Source organism: Enhydra lutris, unplaced genomic scaffold (genome assembly GCF_002288905.1).
Source record: "Enhydra lutris kenyoni isolate GAN:26980312 unplaced genomic scaffold, ASM228890v2 scaffoldscaffold76, whole genome shotgun sequence".
Taxonomy (NCBI): domain Eukaryota; kingdom Metazoa; phylum Chordata; class Mammalia; order Carnivora; family Mustelidae; genus Enhydra; species Enhydra lutris.
Genome location: NW_019154160.1, coordinates 4,179,616 through 4,201,580, shown reverse-complemented (window position 1 = coordinate 4,201,580; position 21,965 = coordinate 4,179,616). Strand labels below are relative to the sequence as shown.

Here is a 21,965-nt window from a genome sequence, read left to right as displayed (position 1 = left end):
GCAAACACTGTGTTTTCTGGTCTTTGGGGGTCGGTTGAACTTTGTGTATTGCCTTTTGGAAAACCTGAGTTTTATCACAGTCTTACGCAGATTTGAAATAAATTCTTTTGACACTGCCAACACCTGAAAGACGGGGCACAGTCTGTAACCCGTGCTCAGCCGCCAGGTGCGCGTCTGGCCTCAGCAGGCCCTGCGTGCAGGGTGGAGGCGGCGGGAGGGGAGGCCACAGGCCGGGAGGCGGCGGGAGGGGAGGCCACGGGCCGGGAGGCGGCGGGAGGGGAGGCCACCTCTCACCCAGAGGCCCCAGGCCTTCCGCGGCGCCAGAGTCCATCCGGCCGCCGCTGCGTGCAGACCAGGTGTTGGGGCGGTTTAGGACACAGATGATAGGGTCTGTCTCAAAGCGCGGGGCGCTCACGAATCCATTCCTGCAAGAGGTGACAGGGCTGGCGCTGGTAACAGGTAACGTCATGGTGAAGATACAGCCATGAATAAAATACTGAGCAGGGCTTACGAGACACTGAGAGCTGGGGAAGACATCCTCATTTCTGAGCTCCAAGAAGGCTGACCAGCCCCTTCAACCACACAGACTGAGCCCCGGGGGCGGGGGAGGGGGGCGGTGTCCGACCTAAAAGCTCCGTCCCTGCGGCCTGCCTCACAGTGTGATCCCCAGGAACACCCGCCCCGCACGCCTCCCGCCGGCCCCTTCGGCCTGGCCTCAGGTTTCAGTCACTTGCCGGATCCCGGGATGGCCGACCGCAGGGGCTGCTGCAGACTGAGACGGGGCAGCACGGCATTCACTCACAGGGGCCCTGCGGGGCGCCCCCCTTGAAAGCCAAGGAAGCAGGACCGGTCACGGGGAGGTCGAGCTGTGACACAGACCCCGCGAAGGGCCCAGCCAGGCTGGGCTGGGAAGGGAGCGCCGGGCTTTGATGGCCTCACGTCAATCCAGCATGGACTGTGCCCCCCATCCCGCCCCATCCCAGGAGGGAGGTGACACGATCCCCACTCAGAACAATGAAGTGACAAGTACTCGTTCCTAAAAGGGGATCTGAGTGAGGCATCACAGCGCCCACCACCACCATCCTGGTGCCACAGACCCACCCTCCACTCAAGTCTGGGGAGAAGTTCTTCCAGAATTCCGGTGAGGGAGGCTTAGGGAAGGCCAGGGACTCAAACTACATTCCCCATCACTGTAGCTGGCCTTGGAGCTGCACGGGACGCTCGTGGTCTGTCAGTCCCGACTCCACTTGCCCTCACCTAGTCACCCTCTTTTATTTGTGATCCAGACCCTCATCCCGGGGGTCCAAGCCTCGGGTCACCAGGCCCTTCTCCCCCAGGGTTGCTGCGTTTGTCTATTTGCCATCAAAATCAGGCTAAAAGAGTATGAAGAGATGCCTGAGGGGACGGCCTGGGTGCAGCTTCCTCCCTGCCCCACTGGTGACAGCAGCCCTATCCTGACAGTCAGGGTCACCCCTGCCAGTGGGACTGTTCTTATAGGGACAACCACCTTGGTTCAATGGGACATGTGCTGTGCTGTTTCTTCTGGGAAGCAGGGGCTCCAGGTCCATGGGGCCAAGAGCTGTGGGGACAGGAATCTCAAGGTCCTTAAGAGGGTCGCTGGGAGTAACGGTAGGCGGGGTGTCATGTGGAGCGACATTGATCCACCAGACGGTGTCCAGGACGGGAAGAAACCCCTGCGAAGGGGAAACAGCAGTGTGCAGGCTATAAGGGAACACGGATCCAGTCACTGGTCTGTTCCGTTCTGAACTGGTCTGAACTGGTCCGTTCCCTTTGTGGCTTCTAATTAGAATCTTCCTCTTCCTTTGGATGGCTGTTTTCCTTTAGATGGCTGTTTTTCTTTCTTCCTTTTTTTTTTTTTTTAAGATTTTATTTATTTATCTGAGAGAGAAAACATCAGAGAGCTTGCACGAGCAGGGGAAGGGGCAGAGGGAGAAGCAGACTGGGAGCCCGACAACCCGGGACTTGATCCCAGGTCCCGGGGATCATGACCTAAGTAAGCCAAAGGCAGACACTCAACCACTGAGCCACCCAGGCACCCCTGGATGACTGTTTTTCCTGGGGGCTTCTCTCTGCTGCTCATCTTGCTGGAAGAAACTTTCTCAACAGGGAAGTAAAAAGCATGGTCTTAAGCCTGATCTCCAACCCTTAAAATACAGGTTTCTTTTAGCCACTAAACGTTTTAGAGCTCCCAGTGGTAACAAAGCCACTTTTTAAGTATTAATTCAGTAAATTACAAAGTGAAACCCAAACAAGGTGAGTAGTTTATACATGGAACTTTTCCAGAACTGACCAGCCTGTTGGTCCAGAGTCTTGGCTAAGGGTTCAGCTGTCTAAGCCACATGGTTCCTGGAGGTGGGGGTGAGGCGGAGCTGCCTCGGAGCCTGAGCTCTCTGTAGAGAAGGAAAGAACTGACAGGTCACTCCGACATAAATTAAAATCCTCTGCTGTGTTAAAAGTCACAGCTACATATACCACAAAATTGTGTTTTATTTACATAACTTCTTTTTCTTTTAAAGATTTTATTCATTTATTCGACAGAGAGAGAAATCACAAGTAGGCAGGGAGGCAGGCAGAGAGAGAGGGAGAAGCAGGTTCCCCGCTGAGCAGAGCGCCTGATGCGGGGCTCGATCCCAGGCTACTGGGATCATGACCTGAGCTGAAGGCAGAGGCTCAACCATCTGAGCCACCCAGGTGTCCCCTATTTATATAACTTCTAACAAAGGACATTTTGTATACTTAGGAGAGTAAAAATTACAACTGCTTTCCCCACAAGACAGCTGCCAAATTTGCACACTGTTGGTTCTTTCATCATATAGTAACATTACACAACTTTTATTTCTTTGTCATTGTTAGTCCCCATATATTAGTTTTTGATAGTGTTCCATGATTGTTTGCATAGAACACCCAGTGCTCCATGCAATCCGTGCCTTTAATACCATCATGGGGCTCACCCATGACTCTGCCCCTCTCCCCTCTAAAACCCTGTTTGTTTCCTGGAGTCCATAGTCTCTCATGGTTCGTCTCCTCCTCTGATTCCCCACCTTCATTTTTCCCTTCCTTCTCCTAATGTCCTCCATGCTATTTCTTATGCTCCACAAATAAGTGAAACCATAGGAAAACTGACTTTCTCTGACTTATTTCACTCAGCACAATCTCCTCCAGTCCCATCCATGCTGATGCAAAAGTTGGGTATTCATCCTAATGGCTGAGTAATATTCCATTGTACATATGGACCACATCTTTACCCGTTCGTCTGTTGAAGGGCAGCTCAGCTCTTTCCAGTTTGCCTGTTGCAGCCATTGCTGCTATGAACATTGGGGTGCATATGGCCCTTCTTTTCCCATCTGTATCTTTGGGGTAAATACCCAGTAGTGCAATTGCAGGGTCATAGGGAAGCTCTATTTTTAATTTCTTGAGGAATCTCCACACTGTTCTCCAAAGAGGCTGCACCAACTTGCATTCCCACCAACAGTGGAAGAGGGTTCCCCTTTCTCCACATCCTCTCCAGCACGTTGTTTCCTGCCTTGTTAATTTCTGCCAGTCTAACTGGTGTAGGTGGTATCTCCGTGTGTTTTGATTTGTATTTCCCCGATGCTGAACATTTTCTCATGTGTCTGTTAGCCATTTGTATGTCTTCTTTGGAGAAGTGTCTGTTCACGTCTTCTGCCCATTTTTTGACTTGGTTATTTGTTTTCTGGGTATTGAGTTCTTTATAGATCTTGGATACCAGCCCTTTGTAGTGTCATTTGCGAATATCTCCTCCCATTCTGTGCATTGCCTCTTTGTTTCGTTGACTGTTTCCTTTGCTATTAAACCACTTTTAGAAAATAAAAGGCAATCTGGGGGCACCTGAGTGGCTCAGTTGGTGAAGCGTCCGACTCTTGATTTTGGCTCAGGTCACGATCTCAGGGTTGTGAGACAGAGCCCTGCATTAGGCTTTGCGCTCAGTGGGGAGTCTGCTTGGGATTCACTTGCCCCCTTTCCCTGCCCCTCTCCCTGCTCATGTGCTCACTCTGTCTCTCTAAAATAAATAAGTCTTTAAAAAAGGAAAAGGCAATTTAAAGCTATTAGCATTTACAAATCAATAAATTATTAAGTTTATGAAAAATCACATTATAAGCAACTGCCCAAAACACCAGGGAAAGCAAATCTAGTGTAAATCTCACTGGACAGGATTAAGCATCCTTTTTCAATAGGTTTGCTTTCTACGCCCAGTGCAGCTGGCCCTTCCCGCCACACACTCATCGCCGTGAAACAGACACTTTAGGAACTACACATTTTATTATTCCTGAAATTTTTTCCCTAAAAATAGAAAAGCGGCCTATGAAATATAAAATAAATAAGAAGAATCTGGAAGTCTTATAAGGGTCCAGTTTCAGTGCAGCAGCACTTTGCTGTTCCTCTCTTTATTTTATAAAGGACTTCACTTCGCCACTCGGGAGGAATTTATTTTCTTGATATCAACCTGACTCAGAATCAGCGTCCCATTTTTGAATTTTCCAATCTGCCCAATCCGTCCGCTGGACAAAATACTGGGAGCTGATTTCTTCTTTTTGGATTTCCTGCAGTTAAAGGGGGAGAAAAGTAGCAGAGTTAAGCTTATGAAGAAGGACAAGAGGATGGCAACACCAGCAACCAAGTGACCACGGTCCGCTCCTGCAAACTCCTGGGGTCATCCCGTGCACACCACCCTCCACCGCCCTGCCGCAACCACCACCCACCTTCCTGTGGTCCCTGAAACATGCCAGCCGCCTTCCTGTCTCGGGGCCCTTGCTTCTTCTACAGAGAATGTTCTGCTACTGATCTTTCTAGGCTGTGCCCTCCTCTTCACTCAGTTCTCAACTCAGAGGTCACCCCCCTGCCGAATGACATCCCAGCACTCCCACCCCCAGTGATATTCTTTTATAATGCTTTACTGCAACCTCCTCAGAGAACCTGACATTCCCTTGCTTACCTATTTGTAGGTTTCGAGGTGTTTCCCTCACTACAATGTAAGCTCCCCAAAGGCAGGTATACCCCCCCCACCCCAGGCGATCATGGCTGAATTCCCGACACCCGACACCCAAGACACCTATGTGCCTGGCACGCAGCGGACCCTCAACAGACAGACGCATGTGGCCAGGACAAACGACCACCCATGCACAAGCTCACTAAGGAGTCCGAGAAGAGGGTTAAGACAAAAGAAGTCAATTTTGAAATGGTAATTCAGGGAGTGAGGAAAGGCTTGTTTGGACCAAAGCTAAGAAACCAGCATGAAGAGACTCGGTGATCTGTTCCTCAGGTCACGGCGCTCTGCTTCCTGCGGTACGGCAGAGAACAGGACACGGCCCTGGACCCTGCCGCCATGCGGGCAGGCTCTTAGTGCGGGCTGGGAATGTCAACCTCAGTTTCTCCACGAGACACCTGAGCTGTCTGATCTTCGCAAATGGGAGCCTGGAGGAGATTCCTGATTCAGTTCTGAGGCAGCTGTTCAATCTGGGACACTGTCTTCCCCCCACCCGGGACTTGCTCAGAACGCATGAGGGGCAGTGAAGCACTCTACCGGGCTAGAAACACCAGGTAAACTCCAGGCGTTAGTTTCAGAACTAATCAATAGGTTTACCCAGATCATTCCTCCCCAGTACCTGAGGATGTCACTCACCTGTCTTCCTGCCCTCTCCTCTTCTTTTTCTTGAAGATATCTGTGTCCTGGGCCTGATTTCAGAATTTAGGATAATATACGTGTCAATAATGGATAACGGATATTCAAAAACTGACAAGAGGTGTGTGATCAAAAGCCAGTGAGGCGGGCGCCTGGGTGGCTCAGTGGGTTAGGCCTCTGCCTTCGGCTCAGGTCATGATCTCAGGGTCCTGGGATCGAGCCCCGGATCGGGCTCTCTGCTCAGCAGGGGGCCTGCTTCTCTCTGCCTCTCTCTCTCTCTGCCTACTTGTGATCTCTGTCTGTCAAATAAATTTTAAAAATCTTAAAGAAAAAAAAAAAAAGCCAGTCAGGCACCATTTACTTTTCATCTTTTTCTCAAGCAGGCATATTAAACATACACTCGGTTTCATCCCAAAGCTCTTTCAAGAGTGTCAAAGGTCATTCCAGATGGGATCTGAGCAGAAACTCGCTATTTCAGAGCAAACCCTTCACGTGAATATGCCGGCTTCCCTGGCTAGTGTTAGAGAACAAAGCTGACTTGAACAGGGGAAAGAATGATCATGTCACTCTCTACCTTACTGTGGCCACTGCCTCCCGACTCCACTGCGGCCACCACCTGGTTCTAGCTTGGTAACAAAACGGCTTTTACTCGTACCATTCTCTTTTCTTCTTCCTTGGCTGCCTTCTTTTCTTTGATTTGCTCCTGCAACACCTTATAATTCACGTAACTGTTTTTGGGAGGCTGAAATCCAACAGGAAAAATAAAACCTAGAGATACCATTTTTTTATTTTGCAAGGATCTCCCAGTAACCCCTCCCCTGCCTTGCCCTGGGTTGTCCCCTTTCCTGTAGGTATCCCGTCTGCTGATGAGAGACGGAAGCAGCCCCTCACCTGAGCGCCCAGCATGATGGCGCGTTCCCGCTCCAGGAGTCGCTCCTTCCCTTTTCCATAACCCGTGATCCCAAACCGGTGCACTTCCAAGCGAGCCTGTGGACGCAGAGCGGAATGAACCCCAAGTGCATTCCAGAGACCCCCGGGAAGAGAGCTACCTCTGGGGTAGGCCACGTCAGACACAATGTGCTGGAGCGGGAACTCTGTCGTGCTGTGGTCTACAGAGCCCTGCGGTGGTCTTACGTAATTTCTTACCATAACCTCCCAACACGCGTTCTCCCGCGTTGAATTCTGGGCAGATGAAGCAACAGAGCTCTGCATACTAGGATTCTCTCTGCAACAAGCTACTGCCCTTCCAGACAGAAATTTCCACGTAAAAGTCCCTCTCTGAACATTCGCGCCCTCTGAGAAACCACTTCTCATAGGTGCTTCTAATACAGATTTGTGTTTGTTTGTTTGTTTAAAGATGCTGCAGAGGAAGAGAAATGCCCCTTCTCAGCAGTTAAATTACCTCCTCCTGTCTTTTTTCTCATGCATTTTAAAAACACAGTTACAACCGCAGAATACACACTTCCCTCCCTGCTTCTCAACTTACCTCTGCATCGTGGGCCCTGCAGCCACAAACCAGTGTGTTTTAAGTGACAGCCTAGTATTCACCACCTGAAGGCAGGGGATTTGCTTAACCATTATTTCAACCACTGGACATGGAAATATATATATATATATGGATATATAAACATATATATTTTTGGGGGGTTACTCCAAAACTGAAAAAAAATGAACAGTTTCAAAACACATACCTTCTCTAAGTTAAATTCTTGTCTCTCCACACCTTTCCCAGGGATACTAGTTTTGGTCTGAAAAGAAAAAAAATTCTTATTAAGATCCTCTGTGACTGTATCATTGGAGCATTTGTCACCAACAGAGTGGTCATGTTTTAAAAAGCCTTGAAACTGGCCCAGATGCCCAAATACCAAATGATAACACAAGCATGTTGCATGAAAGTCTTCATCAAAGAAAAATGGAGAAAAAAAATGTTAAGGTATCAAAGCTTAAGAAAGGATGAGAATTTTTTTAAAAATACAAAAATAAAAAAGATGATGCGAGACACCAACATCTCTCATAAACCACATGCAGAAGATTCTGTTCAGTGGGAGTTTAGAAGAGGGTTAGTGAGCAGGGATTCCGGAGGATAAACACTATATATCTTTTTATCATTTATTTTTTTTTAGAGGAGAGAGAGTGCGTGCATGAGCAGGGGGGTGGGGCAGAAGGCGGGGGAGAGAGAGTCTTGGGCAGGCTCCATGCCCAGCACGGAGCCCACCGTGGGGCTCAATGTCATGACCAAGATCATGACCTGAGCCGATATGGAGAGTCGGACACTTAACTGACTGTGCCGCTCAGGCGCCCCTTAAACGTTACATTTAAATAACTCTTTCCCTCTTTCTTCCCATCCACCCATTAAAATAATGGCTAACAAAACTCTCTTAACTAAATATTTTTACAGGAACATCACATTTCTAGAAATGGAGATTTGGTTTATAATTCTCAATACAAAATAAAGGTGCTGCAAATGCCTTCAAAGCATGTGACTCTTTACACCGACACGGCCACTAGCTATGGTTACCAGCCCACAGAACTGACCAGAAGCTTGAGATCTGAAGGAAATGTACTGTCACATCTGGCTAACAGCAGCGGTCACCACTCTACCCCAGCCACCGAGTCTGGGCCAACAGGAAGCAGGGTCTGGAACCTGGGGAGCCGCCAGTCAAGGCACCCTTGCAGCCGGCCGCCCACCAGGGCAGCACTTCCCGCCCATCCTGCTCAGCAGGGGGCGCTGTGGAGGGACGCAGCAGTGCCCTGCACCGCACCCTGCTGAGACAGGGGCCTTGATCACAGCTGTCTGCAGGTCTCCCCGTCCCTCCTCCCAAGGGAAGCTGTACTCTGGCTGATCCTCGTTGTACTGTGGATGTGTGGGTCGATCACTGAATGCCTCCCCAGGTGACAGGCTCTCTCCATGATGCCATGTCCTGACCTCCCAGAGAGGTTCTTACGAAGTGGATACAGCGCTCACTGCTAAACGTTATCGGGGTCCGGGAATTGGGAAGATGTGGCCAGTACTCTCAGTATTGACGGATCCACTACGAACGACGGCCCCCTGGGCAGTCACCACAGTGCTGCTCACCCACTGGCACGCTGCACAATGACTCTTGGCAGGACAGACAGAACACGGCACTACGAGGAGGTCTGCCACACTCCAAGCGTGTGGCCCCGTTCTGTGCTTACAGTCACAGTAAATGCGTCTTCCACGTTACTTTACCAAGATTCCTGACCTTGATGATGCTTACGATTTTCCTCACTCCCGTATTTCACAGAATCAGATGCCTTAATTAAGACCACGGGCATACAAAAGATGCCACGCGCTTCCGTTCCTCTTCCCCAGAAAGTCTTATTTCCTGTTCTGTGCCTGGAAAAAAATGTCTTTACCCTGAAGTTAAAAAAACCTTTTCTGCTGGCATGCACACTCAGTCTATTTACTATGATGAACAGTACTACTTCTTCTGGCTTAAGTCTTAATGACTTCGGGATCACCCAGATCCTCAAACACAAATGGTAAGTTAAAGAAGAGAAACTGTGTGCGGTTCACAGACCTCCCAAATCCTAGGAAACATTTACCTCCTTTTCTAAAAATTTAAGTAGTTCTCTCTCTCTATTCTTCCCTCCCATCCGTCCAATGAGGCACCGGCTAACCAAAGTTTTCTGAGTTGAAAATTTCTTTCAAGAGCATGAGATTCCCGGCGTTACTGGAGATGGCACAGGTTCCCTCGGCCGCCCCTCTCCAGAACATCGGCGCGAGGAAGGAACATCTAAGAGGACCTAAGCACTGTAATAAAATACTTGGCCACCTGCGTGACTGTCACCGTGGGGCTGAAAGCCTTGGGTCTGGGGACGAGAGTGGCCCACAGAGAGGGGCACAGCTTCCGATGTCCCCGCTTTCCCCAACACCAACCCCACAGAACACCCCAGACCCCGCACGCAGGCCTCAGTTCACCCTGGCAGTGGGGACACCTGGGCCGAGGGCCTGTGTGGGCCTGGGTGGCAGGTCTGGGGGGACATAGATACCTTGCCATTTTCAAGCCCTCTGTTAACATTTTGCCAGAAATATCTCCGCTTTGCAGCTCTCGATTTGTCTGAGAAAAGGTCTGGATTCTAGATCCTTGTTTATCATAAAAGCAAACATTCTTAGCTCACTATTTTCTGATGCTCAGTTCATAGGCATGACCCTGTCAATGTCTAACTTTTATTCACAGTTTTAAAGAACTCTCAGTCCATTACTTAGCATATACTACGTGACTTAGAAACCATCAGTGCTTCTCCCTGTCTGCTTCCCCTGGTGCTCACTGCAGCAGCAACACCGGGTCCTCCCCTGCTTCTAGGCTTCCCACCTACCTGAAGTTAGGTAGGGCTATGTGAGTTTCTTTGGCCAAAGACATGTGGGCAGAGGGGAAGTATGCCCCTTCCATAAGGAACCTCTAAGAGCCATCCATCGACTCCCCTTCTCCGCCGGAGCAACTGAGAGCCTTCCAGCTGGCGGAGTTCCTATTATCCTGGGCCCCTAGACGAGGACAGTGTGTGACAGCACACTCTGTCCTTGCCAACCCTGATGGACATGTAAAAATAATTAATTTTTGCCTTCAAACCACTAAGATGTAGGGACTAAACTACCGAACCACAGCCTTATCTATCCTGACCACTAGAGCTATAGGGTCCCACACACAGGAAAGAGAAAGGTTTGCAGATTTTGAGAACTTGCGTGTCAGGCTCCGAAGACAGAAGAAAGCTATAAAATGAAGGAAGAGTTTGGGGTGCGAGATGAAGGCCGGCAGGCCCCTGGGGCTCGGTGAACGCGTCCACGGGCTGACTGGCTGACCAGGGCTATTTCTGGCGGCACTGGTAAGATTCTTTTCTTCTACTAGTTACGGCCCAACCTTTGTCCAGAGAGAGAGCAGTTGGGTAAGTAAATACTTTCTTTTTTACCAGCCCTGGATTTGCTAAAGAACAGGGGTGTGGAACAAAGTTATAGGGTGCCCTGGAGGGTAGAGGATTTCAGGGTTGAGCCTCAGGGAGGGATCGAGATATTGCAGAGGTCATGAGAGCAGTAAGCACTGTGGCAGAAACACGGGGACAGGTCTTTCTACCTGGTGAAGATTCCCAGTCCACGCGCTTGTGTTACTCAAAGGACACGGAGCCTAACCTAACCTGCTTGCTCTCCACTCACTCTTGCTCTCTCGCTCGCTCGCTCGCTCTCTCTAGCGGAACAGCTTTCAAGTCAGAAAGCCTGGGGTCTGAACCTGAGCTCTGGTTCTTACTTCATATCCACAGTCCCTTCTGTGGAATCCTTAGAAAATTCAGAGGCTTTCACATTTTAGGAAGGTCACGCTGCCAACACACTGAAGACAAAATACCACTTGGAGCAGGAGCCGCGGCAGAAGCCCGTCATTAAGGACATTTGTATCTCTGCTGCACGATCTGAGGATAATTCAAGCCAAACGGAATAGACAAAAATAATGCCTAAGCCTCGTATGAGTTCACGTCAGGTTTTGCTGCCAAATAAACCTGCACCAAACTTCTAAACAAAACCAAACCAAAGCTGTGACTTCCAAAGCTCTGGGCTTCTGGAACTGCAGAGAGGGGGCGGCTGACTGTTGAAACGCGGGGCAAGTATCTTAGCCTCTCTGGGCAGCGATGAAGACAGGACAACTTGTCAGGATTCAGGGAGATAAGGAATTAGCGACCAGACTAAGTAATGGCTCGAGCGGCGCACAAGCCCCATAAATGTCAGGTGTTACAATGACCTGCTACGTGCTTGGGAGCGGTCTGCACGCACCTGTGTGCGGGCCATAGGAGCCAAGAGGCCCTTCAGATCTAGAGTCCACTGTCCTCGGATTTCTAGGATGTCTTTTTTTTTTTTTTAAGATTTTATTTATTTATTTGACAGAGAGAGGTATCACAAGTAGGCAGAGGCAGGCAGAGAGAGAGGAGGAAGCAGACTCCCCACTGAGCAGAGAGCCCGATGTGGGGCTCGATCCCAGGACCCCGAGATCATGATCTGAGCTGAAGGCAGAGGCTTTAACCTACTGAGCCACCCAGGATGTCTTTCCTATCTCTTTCTACGGAGGCCACAAAGGAGGCTAAGGTTCAGCACACAGATTATGCTAAGGGCGGAGAAAACACCGAGAAGACACACCAGCCTAGCAACTCTCGGCTCGTTTCCAATCGCCAACCTGGGGCTTTCACTCCCCCTCACAGGCAGCCTTGCACTCGGTCCTCAAATCCCAAGTCCAGGTCGGCCCCGGCCTGGCCCTACACCACAGCTTATCTTCTCTCCCCTCTGTCTTACTCCGCTACGCTTCAGCTCCCAGACCCCCCTCAGGCCTTCTCACCCACTGGGCACTGGTGTTGGCTCTTCTGGCTCCTCTCACGGGCCAGCATTAGCAGAGTGTCACCTTGTCCTGAGACTGCCTGCCCACTCCACCGAAAGGATGCTCTCTTACTCTCAAGACCCTATTTCTTTCCCTTAGAGGTTTCAAAACTTTTTTTTTAAAGAGTTTATTAATTTGAGAGAGAGAGAGGGAGGGAGAGAGAGCGAGCCAGCATGAGGGGCAGAGGGAGAGGCTGACTCCTGGCTAAGCAGGAAGTCTGAATGCGGGACTCGATTCCAGGACCCTGGGATCATGACCTGAGCCGAAAGCAGACACTTAATCCACTGAGCTACCCAGGCGCCCTTTAAAACTATTTTTAATTATATTATTAATTGACTTGAGATCTGACTCTAGCAGTAGACTGTATACTCCACAAGGGCAGAGGACTATATCTCGTTCACTACTGGATCTAGTGGGTCTGGCAAGTAGTGGGCACCCAATTACTTGTGAATAAATGAGTTAAGTGCATAAACAATCTGTTACCTACTATTTCCTACCAAACTACTTCTATAGTCACGGCTTTATAAAAGGGATAGGATCAGGATGTCCATTTATAGGTTAGACAGTTGGAATGGGTAAAATGTTCTATAAATGATGGCCAAGTTCCCTGATTAATCCATGAAATGGGGTGATGTTGGGGGTTTCCCCACAGAGCCAACAAGCAAATGCTCCCACACCAGCTACAATTCAACTCAACTGTGACACGCTATATCTGAAAATGGCATCAGATTGCACAGGTTACGGGCTCAGTCCTACAAGACTGCTGCCCACGTCACTCAGCAGCTGCGAGCCCATGCTGTCACCCGTCTGTGCTTTGGACCAACCGCCTACAGATCAGCAGCTCCCACAAACCCCCTCTTTGGATTCGATTAGTTTGCTAGAGTGGCTCGCAGAACTCAGGAAAGCCATCCACCTTACAGCGCACTGGCTGACTGTAAAAGGATGTAACTCAGGAACAGGCAGATGAGGGGACGCACAGGGCAAGGTATGTGGGACAGAACGAGGCACTTCCATGTCCTCTCTGAACATGTCACTCTCCAAGCACCTCCACACAGGCACCAACCCAGCTCTCCCAACCCTTTGGGTTTCTACGGAGGCTTAACTATGCCAGATTAAATCACTGGCCACAGGCAGTCAATTCAACCTCCAGCCCATTACTTCTCCCCAGAGGTCAGGGAGATGGGACTGAAAATTTCTAAACCTCTAATTGTGCAACTGATTCTCCTGGCAACCTGCTTCCACCTTTAAAACATTTCCACATCACTTGCTAACAAAAGACACCTTTACATCCCCTAGGGAATTACAGGGGTTACTGGAGTTCTGTGCCAGAAATGAGGCACAAAAACCAAATATAAATATATTTCTCATTATAAATCTCCATAGTACACCATGGACCCTGTTTCAATACACAATGCTGTTTAATCACAGTATATAGGTCACAGGTCCAAATTCTAGGGAAAGAAGGTCACTTCCGGGGTTCAGGCAGGGCCAGCTGGGTTGTCCAACTTGTATCTCTCAAGTATTCTCCAAAGACAACCAGCAGACTCCATGTGGGCTGTTATTATCTTACTGGCTATTTGGGCTGATTCCATGTCTGTCTGAACTGTCCTACAATGACCCGAAGCTTTCAGAGAACAGGGACCACAACTATCATTTACCACCTTATACAAACCCTTGGCATAGCATCACTTATCCTAATTACTCCCAGCTGACATCCTTAGCTGATAACCCCTTTACCAGGATATGCCATTAATACCCAGCGTTCTCTTCATTTGTATTTGTTTACAAGTCGTAATACGACATCGAGTCTTTTAAAGGTGTATGTGTTTTTATTGTGTTCGTTTTCGGTCTCCTTATCCAGACACATTCATGTGTTCAAAAGATACATTTTAAAAAGAAGGAAAGGGCAGGATCACCCGGGTGGCTCAGTGGGTTAAAGCCTCTGCCTTCTGCTCAGGTCGTGACCCCAGGGTCCTGGGATCGAGCCCCACATCGGGCTCTCTGCTCAGCAGGGAGCCTGCTTCCCCCCACCCCCGCTCTGCCTGTCTCTCTGCCTACTTGTGATCTCTGTCAAATAAATAAATAAAATCTTAAAAAAAAAAAAAAAGAAGAAGGAACGGGCAGAACGCCAAGAGCAACTGAAAAATTTCATTACGGTCAGAAAATCCAAAATGTTGGATAAGCTGAGGTTCCCAAGAAAAGCCAATGAAAAAGGGGTTAATCAGAAGGGGAAGAAAAAGGATCTAACAGCTGGAAGCAGATGTTCTGTTAGTAAAAGACAGAGAAACGCACTCATTCAATGCCAACGTTTTTGTGCCATTAGAAAACTTTCCATTCTACAAAGAACCCAACGAGTGTAAGAGGAAAGAGAAGACCGAGACATCTGAAGAAATGAGAGAGGTACCCAGATGTTTGTTAGTTAAATTCCCCAAACCAGAATTATATATGATGCAGTGTTCAACCTTTTTCACTGCATGGCACACACAGAAAATACTATGGTACACAAGGTTTGGTGCACGAGGGTTTGCTGTCATAATACTGACCACTGTAAGCTTCCCCGGCTGGCCAATGTGCTGACTCTGGCCAGCTGAATGGCCAAGGAAATCCACTTCCTGGCCTACCTGTGACAGCTCCCAGTGTCCCAGTATTTGGAGTTGGAAACTGACCTAGAATCCTAAAATAAAGGTAGATGATTACAAAAAGCGCTATTAGTCTTTGAGGGAGACAAGTTGGTGAACATGACATGAAGAGCTACCTGAACGCTAGGAAAGATGCCACAGCTGGGTTTTTTAAACCACAAACAAGATGGGGTAAGCACTGGATGCTAGCACGTGCTCACACACGTTCACCAAGAACGATGCAAGCCTGACTATCTTTGCAGTGGGTTGAATTGTGGTCTCCAAAAAAAGATGTGACCATGTTCTAATCCCCAGAATCAGCAAATGGATCTTATTTCTAGAAAGGGTCTTCACAAGGGCGCCTGGGTGGCTCAGGTGGTTAAGCAACTAACTGCCTTGGGCTCAGGTCATGATCCTGGAGTCTTGGGATCGAGTCCCAAATCAAGCTCCCAGCTTGGTGGGGAGTCTGCTTTCCCTCTGACCTCTCGCCTCTCATGCTCTCTCTCTCTCTCTCTCTCAAATAAATAAGATCTTTAAAAAAAAAAAAAAAAGGGTCTTCGCAGTATAACTAAGTTAAGGATCTCATGACGGGACCCGTCCTAGATTTCGGGTGGGCCCTAATCCCAATGACAGCTGTTCTTCTAGGAGAAAGGTAGAGGGAGATTTGAGACTCCGATGGACACAGGGCCGCATGCAGGTGAAGGAGGAGTTGACGGTGAGGCAGCCACGAGCCAAGCCCAGAGCCACAGGTGGAAGAAGGAAGGATTCCCTTTCGGAGGCGGGTGTGTCAGACCAACACCTTGACGTTGGCCTTTCTGGCCTGCAGAACTGTAAGACAACAAGCACCCTCCCAGCAGCCCGAGGAAACCAATACAGTCCCCTTTCCCTTTGATGACAGACAAAAGTTTACAGGACATGAGGAATGCAAGAGAAATAGAATGCCTGGATTTTTGCACGGATCCTTAATGCCCTTGTGGGGAAAGTTGGATAAGCAACTACACCTCTCTCCTGGACTGAATTTTGCGTGAGACTTAACACATTCAGTCTGGGAGAGATTACTGCTCAGTGAAATCCAGCTGCTTTCCACCAGAATGCAAGTTCCTTGAGAAAAAGCAGTTTTGTCTCTTTTGTTCAATGCTGTATCCCCATGCCTTGTGGCCAGAAATAGTTGACTTGACTGACTTTTCTGAGCACCATCAGGCAGAAGGCTTATCAGCATGGAAGGGTGCACTCAGCAGGCTTATGTTCCTCAAACTCTGTACATGCTTAAGGAAGTCTTGTCTTCAGACCTGGCCCTTTGCTGGTTCCTGGGAGCTGACCAATTGTCTGATAAGAGCGTTTTTGCATCCCTAAGGCCTTGAGCCAAGCCGTACTAAGTTTGCCCAGATTATTTATAGCAACAATGTGATTGATGGTCAATATCTACTTTTTTCCTGGGTGCCTAGAGCTTCAATAACTACGGTCAGTCTGTATGTCTACATAATGCATTTCTCAGTAAAAACCGTGGACACCCAGGCTGGGGTGAAATTCCATGGTTGGCCAACACCCCACATACTGTCACACGTCGCCGCTGGGGGAATGAAACGCATCCTATGCAATTCCACTGGGAGGGGACATCTAGACTCTGACACCTGGTTTCCTCCAGGCCTCCCTTCCTGCACTTTTTTCCTTCACGGCTTTTACTCTGTATCCTTTTGCTATGGTAATCTGTAACCGTGATGGTGACTTCATGCTGAGTGTTGAGGCCTGTGAGAGCTTTTCGTAAACCATCAAGCCAGAGGGTGGTCTTGGGGACCCCTGACACGGTCTAAAAAGATAGTCATCTAAGGGAGCCTGGCAGGCTCAGTCGGTACAGCCTGCAACTCTTGATCTTGGGGTCATGAGTTCAAGCCCCAAGTCAGGTAAGAGTGCTTAAATGAATAAAACCTTTTATATGTTTTTTGATTAAAAAAACTTTTAAAAAAACAATCTATTTATTTATTTGAGAGCAAAAGAGAGAGAGGGAAAGCACAAGCAGAGGGAGAGGGAGGAGACTCCCCGCTGAGCAGAAAGCCTAGCTCCCAGCACCCTGAGGTCACGACCTGAGCTGAAGGCAGCCGCTTAGCAGACGGAATCACCCAAGCACCCAAACCCTTTAAAAAAAAAAAGGAAAAAGAAAGAAAAAAGAAAAGATACTTCTCTAAAACTGCGATATCAGGGTTTTCACCATATACACAGAAACTAACCAACTCATTACCTGTGTGTTTTCATCTTGATCCAGCTTCTCTTTTCTTTTCTTATTTCTGCTGTGAAATTCTATCACTTCTACTGGCTCTCTGGGGTTCTTCAGGGTTGGGGGAGATACCGCAGCACTAGGGGCTTCCGGTCCTGAAGGGGAACCAGTGGGGGTCACAGCAGGGGCACGCCGCAGCTCTTCTTGGAGTTCCTTGAAGAAGCTGGAGGCACTCTTCCTTTGACCTCTTCCAAGGGAACCAGGTAGGGGAGCTGGCTCTGCTGCCGCGACCTCCGGCGTCTCGGCACCTCTCTTCTTGTATTCTCCTCTCTTCCTGATCCTTTTCTGTTCTGCTTCATCTTCTGTCTCCTCTGTTTCTTCAAACACAGAGCAGGAAAATAAACAGCTTTGGTTTTATCAAATTGTCAAATCATGTGAATGTGTCTGTATGTACGCCACGGCTATCAACACCCAGAAATACAAAGAAACAAAAGATTTCTTTTTCTTCAAATGGGGTGATTTTTGCACAATTCTGGGGTAGGGGTATTTTTATTTTCTTTTTTAATTTTAATTCAATTAATTAACATATAATGTATTATTGGTTTCAGAAGTACAGGTCTGTGATTCATCAGTCTCATATAATACTCAGTCTCATCACATCACATGCCCTCCTTAACACTCATCACCCACTTACCCCATTCCCCCAATGCCCCCTCCAGTAACCCTGTTTGTTTTCTGATTCTCTTACGGTTTGTTGTATTTGCACAATATGTAGAATCCAAGACGCAACATCTTTTGCTAGGTAACTAACTATTGTCGTGTCTGACCTACGGCACAATTACTTCAGCCCTGACCTCAGTCCATACTAAGAGCAACCTCAAGGCAACAGTCTCCAGGAAACTGGCAATCCCCACTGGCTCAGGCTTTGTGCGAAAAATGTCTGCCACTACAGCTGATGTTTTATTTTTTAATACTCTCTAGGGTTGCGGGTGGGTATTACAGTCTTCCCATTTTTTTTTCAGTTATGAATTAGGATGAACCTACGACAAGGGGTTCAATGTGAACACATTTATTTTCTACGAAATACCTGTATCGCCTCTATGTTTCACCTGTTCAATTCTGACCAGCCACCTGAAGGCTCTGAATTCCAAGTGCACCGCAAGTATCACAGCGCTTTCTAAATACCGACTGATCATTTCTGTTTACTTATATAAAAGGTACCTAAACTTTGGCATCGGGCACCTAAAAATGGGTAGTTACGGCCCAAGCCTTCAGAGCTCCTTAAATAATTTCAAGCCTGTGCTAACATAAACTATATTTAGGATTTGGCAGAATTGTCTCTTCCTCTAGTTTTTAAACTTCTCAAGGCCAGAGACTAAGTCTTCTCTGTCCTCTGATATTCCCAAGGGGGTAGAAACATTGTGTCCACAGGACAAGTCAATACAAGGGGAGGGGCAGGGGCTGGACAGTCTGGAGACTGGAACCTACGCTCTGCAAATTAACAGCTAGATGAATTTTGGTAAGCATTTTAACCCCTAAGGCTTGTTTCTACATTTGTAATAAATGGGATTAATGACTATGTATTTCACCAGAAGTGAAGATTAAATGAGTAAATACATGAAAGACGGGGACTATATGGCAAATTCTCCATACTTTTTAGCTATTATTTTTTCTGTGTAAGTGAGCTTAGAATCTTTTTTTTTTAAGATTTTATTTATTTATTTATTTGACAGACAGAGATCACAAGTAGGCAGAGAGGCAGGCAGAGAGAGGAGGAAGCAGGCTCCCCGCTGAGCAGAGAGCCCCATGCGGTGCTCGATCCCAGAACCCTGGGATCATGACCTGAACCGAAGGCAGATGCTTTAACCCCCAGAGCCACCCAGGCGCCCCGAGCTTAGAATCTTGAGCAATGGCTCCCAACTACAATAGCTTTCGCAACAGCACGTTACAAATTGAAGAAACGTTTGCTCCTTAAAAACACCAATGCCCAGGCTATCTCTTGCCTGAGCAAGGGATGTCACCTAGCCTGGACCAAATTCTTGGCAGTGTGTGGAACTGTCCTTTCCTACTAACGTGCCAGGCGGTTGCCAATCTCAAATAACCGTTTTTCTTTCCTTCACCCCAAACAAAAAGAGAGGACGGCCAACTTAGTGGAAGGAAGTCCGCGGGGGAGGAACGCACTGAAGGTTGGGGGTCTACGGTGACAAGGTGGCACCACGGCACTAGGGTCACGCGGGGCTGGGAGGGCGGTGTGGGGAAGCGGGCTTCCCAGACGGCCGGGAAATATCCACGGGGTGGGGAGGGCTGCGTTCGGGAGCCCAAGGTCCTGCGCGCATCACACCCTGCAAGCCTGAAAGCCTCGGCGCTTCCTACGAGCAGCCACGCCGGCGCCCACACTCAGGCACCGCTCCGGAGGCTCGGTCCAAGAAGAGCACCGACAGAGCCCGGCCGTGGGGCGCGGGGAAGGGGACCTCTGTCGGAGGCGTGTGCTGCACCAATCCCGGGAACCAGGTCGCAAAGCTGAGGGGTGCTCCACGTGCAAGGGCCGAGGACGGCCCAGTCTCGAAGGTACAGCAGACCCTCAGCGGCCAGTCCGCTTCCCACGTGGGCCCCGAGGCCCCGCACTCACCCAAATCGTAAAGGTTCCGGAGCAGGGCGTCCAGCAGCGTCTGCGAGCCGGGAAGCGCGCGGGCCCCCAGCCCCTGCTCCTGAGCCATCGGGGATGGGGGTGGGGGGCGCCGCCGCGGTACGGCCCACAGCCCGCGGGGCACCCACACTTCCGAGTTCCGACGCGCTGCGCTCGCGCGTCGCAGGTCCCGGCGCGGCTTCCGTCCTGGTTAAGATGGCGGCGCCCGGGGTCCTGTGGAGCGGCCGTAGAGGGTGCCGCCGCCCTAGGCGAGGTCGGGCCGCCCAGCGCGGAAGAACCGCCCCCAGCAGCAGCAGCACCACCGCCTAGCAAAGAATTTCAGGCCCCGCCCGGGACGGCAGCCGCACCATGGATTCTTCTAGTTCATCCAACTCTTGTTTCTCCGTCGGCTCCGCCAGTCCCGGCGCTGTCGTGCTCCTCTACTCGGTAGGCGCCCAGGGGAACGAGGCCCGGGGCGGGGCCGCGAGAGAGGACACCCCCACCCCCAACCCCGCTCGGTCCCGGCCTCCCACGGACCACGACCCCTGGCCCGAAACAGTGGGTCCCGGGGCCGCCGAGGAGGGGTTAGGTGGTTGACTTGGTTTCCAAGGCAACGGTGTCTCGCCGCGTGTGTAAATGCGTGTGTGCTTTTAGAAGTTTCTATGGGCGATGGTTCCTCCGGTTCCTTTCCACTCGCTCCTTCTCGTTCCCTCTACCACGCACGGGGCCTTCGGAAAGCCCGTGGTACAGGAATGAGGCGTGCGAGTTGGATCTCCGTCTGCAGCGTGGGCTGCCTTTTGGTTAAACCTGAGAAACCTGCGGGTCTGACCTGGCCTGAGCTTCATCGGCGTGTGGCTCCCCACCCCGCCCTTTTGTTGCTGCCGTTAGGTTCCTGGGAGAAGAGTCTTTGGGTGGTATGTGGGCATAGAGTTTGTAAGACGTGAAGTTTTTAATCTAGGAAGATTGGGAACTTCTAGAAATTTTTATTGCGTTTGTCTTCCATCCGTACTTTTCGCGAAAGTCATTCTGGAAGACACCTGAGGCCACCCAGCCTCTCCCAACTTGCCTTACAACCCCCAGCCCCGTCCTCCCTCTCCTGATTTTAACTGATCTTTTTCGCCGCCGCAATGTTGGTCGCTCACAATTTATGTGAAGAAATTATGAGGTGAACCCTTTGTAGTTCTCAGGGTTGCACAATTATGGGGGAACTGATCTTTTTCTTTTTAACCACTAAATTAATTTTTATCTACTTTACAAGGAAATAAAAGAATGCATTTTCAAAGCATGTTACTATGTCCTGCAGGTTAGTGCCAGTTTCTGACTTTAATGTTAATGTGTGTAAGAAGGTCATAGCAGGGAAAACACGAAACAAGATAGACAAAAAACTCGGTTTCAAGAGAACCAATATATACGCTGTATATCAGGGAAACCGAAGTTTCTCCATGTTCCAGAGAATACTGGTGTCTCAGTTTGTTTCCTTGATGTGGAGAGCTCTGGGCCTATAATTGCTGTTAACTGTCCACTTCTGTAGGGTTAGTACTTTAACCTGTCTCCTCATCGACCTTCTTATTCCACACCTCTGTAGTAGAACTATTTTGACCTCATTTTCTGACTCTGGTATTCCAGAGCTGACGTGTAGGGAAGCAGCTTGCTGTGTACATCCAGTAGCTTTTTCAGCCCTAAACCGGTTTGTGAGTTGACTGCAACTTTGCACCTGTGTGTTAAAGGAAAGAACTGGTTTTTTACTTCCCTGTTTACTCCTGGTTCTTTCATGATAACACTTTTGCCAACTTTCTCACATGAAAAGTTAAAGCAATTGTATTTGAGCTTTTTCTGCTTCTGAAGCTGGACAGAACCCTCACTACTGCCTAGTCTACTTTCATGATGACCTGAACTTTTTCTTAACTAGTTCAGGCTGGCCTTACTTCCTCAGCCACACTTACTGTACAATACTCCCATCTAATATGAGAGTAGTGCTCAGAGATATTTTAAGATACTCCTGATTGCAGGAAACATTACTGCACTCGTTACCTGTAGCATCCTACTCATAATTCTCCACTCCCAAGATGTGGATGTGAAAGATCCACCCCATGTGTCCTTGGACTTGAAGTCACGGCAATAAATAGTTAGAATTGAGATAAGGGCAATGACCAAATCACGCACAGTATGTTGTTGGAGGAAAGAGAAGGAGCACCGGACCTGTTCCAGGCTTCAGAGAAGGCTTTTAGGAGAAGGTGATACCCAAGCTGAGTTTCTGAGGTGTGACTGGGAGACGAGGGAGGAGAGGAAGACTGGCCCAGGCATCCCTGTAAGAAAGCCAGTCCTTTGCATGTTTGGGAGAACCAAGAGGTTAGGTAAGGGTCAAATAAAGGAGACATGAGAAACAAAACTAAAGAAGTAGGCAGAAGGTACTTCCTAAGGGCGTTTTATATACCAGGTTTATACCCCTTAAGGATAAAGTCTTCACTTTCTG

At 49.0% G+C, this 21,965-nt stretch overlaps 2 protein-coding genes across 7 annotated transcripts in view; one reads left to right on the top strand and one right to left on the bottom strand.

Moving 5' to 3' along the window:
- Nucleotides 1-4,283: 4,283 nt before the first annotated feature.
- On the bottom strand, nt 4,284-19,644 carry LOC111160484 (chromosome unknown C1orf131 homolog). Of its 3 annotated transcripts, none has more exons than XM_022523627.1 (7): nt 19,496-19,644; nt 16,891-17,243; nt 7,354-7,410; nt 6,554-6,649; nt 6,318-6,404; nt 5,663-5,715; nt 4,284-4,583 (listed from the first exon to the last, which is right to left on the bottom strand). In XM_022523627.1, the coding sequence occupies exons 1-7, from the start codon at nt 19,581-19,583 to the stop codon at nt 4,445-4,447; spliced, it is 873 nt and encodes a 290-aa protein (XP_022379335.1). In that variant the 5' UTR covers nt 19,584-19,644; the 3' UTR covers nt 4,284-4,444. The 3 variants fall into 3 exon arrangements, with proteins under 3 accessions (XP_022379335.1, XP_022379336.1, XP_022379337.1); XM_022523628.1 differs by having other exon boundaries at nt 16,891-17,237; XM_022523629.1 differs by lacking the exon at nt 4,284-4,583 and having other exon boundaries at nt 5,689-5,715; nt 6,237-6,404.
- A 70-nt stretch (nt 19,645-19,714) lies between these two features.
- LOC111160483 (glyceronephosphate O-acyltransferase) overlaps nt 19,715-21,965 on the top strand; it is a 34,850-nt gene continuing 32,599 nt past the window's right edge. For 2 of the 4 annotated variants that reach the window (XM_022523625.1, XM_022523623.1), the window contains exon 1: nt 19,715-19,939. In XM_022523625.1, the coding sequence (XP_022379333.1) occupies nt 19,862-19,939 (78 nt within the window). In that variant the 5' untranslated portion in view covers nt 19,715-19,861. The remainder of the gene's footprint in view (nt 19,940-21,965) is intronic. The other 2 variants (XM_022523626.1, XM_022523624.1) reach the window with 1 other exon arrangement.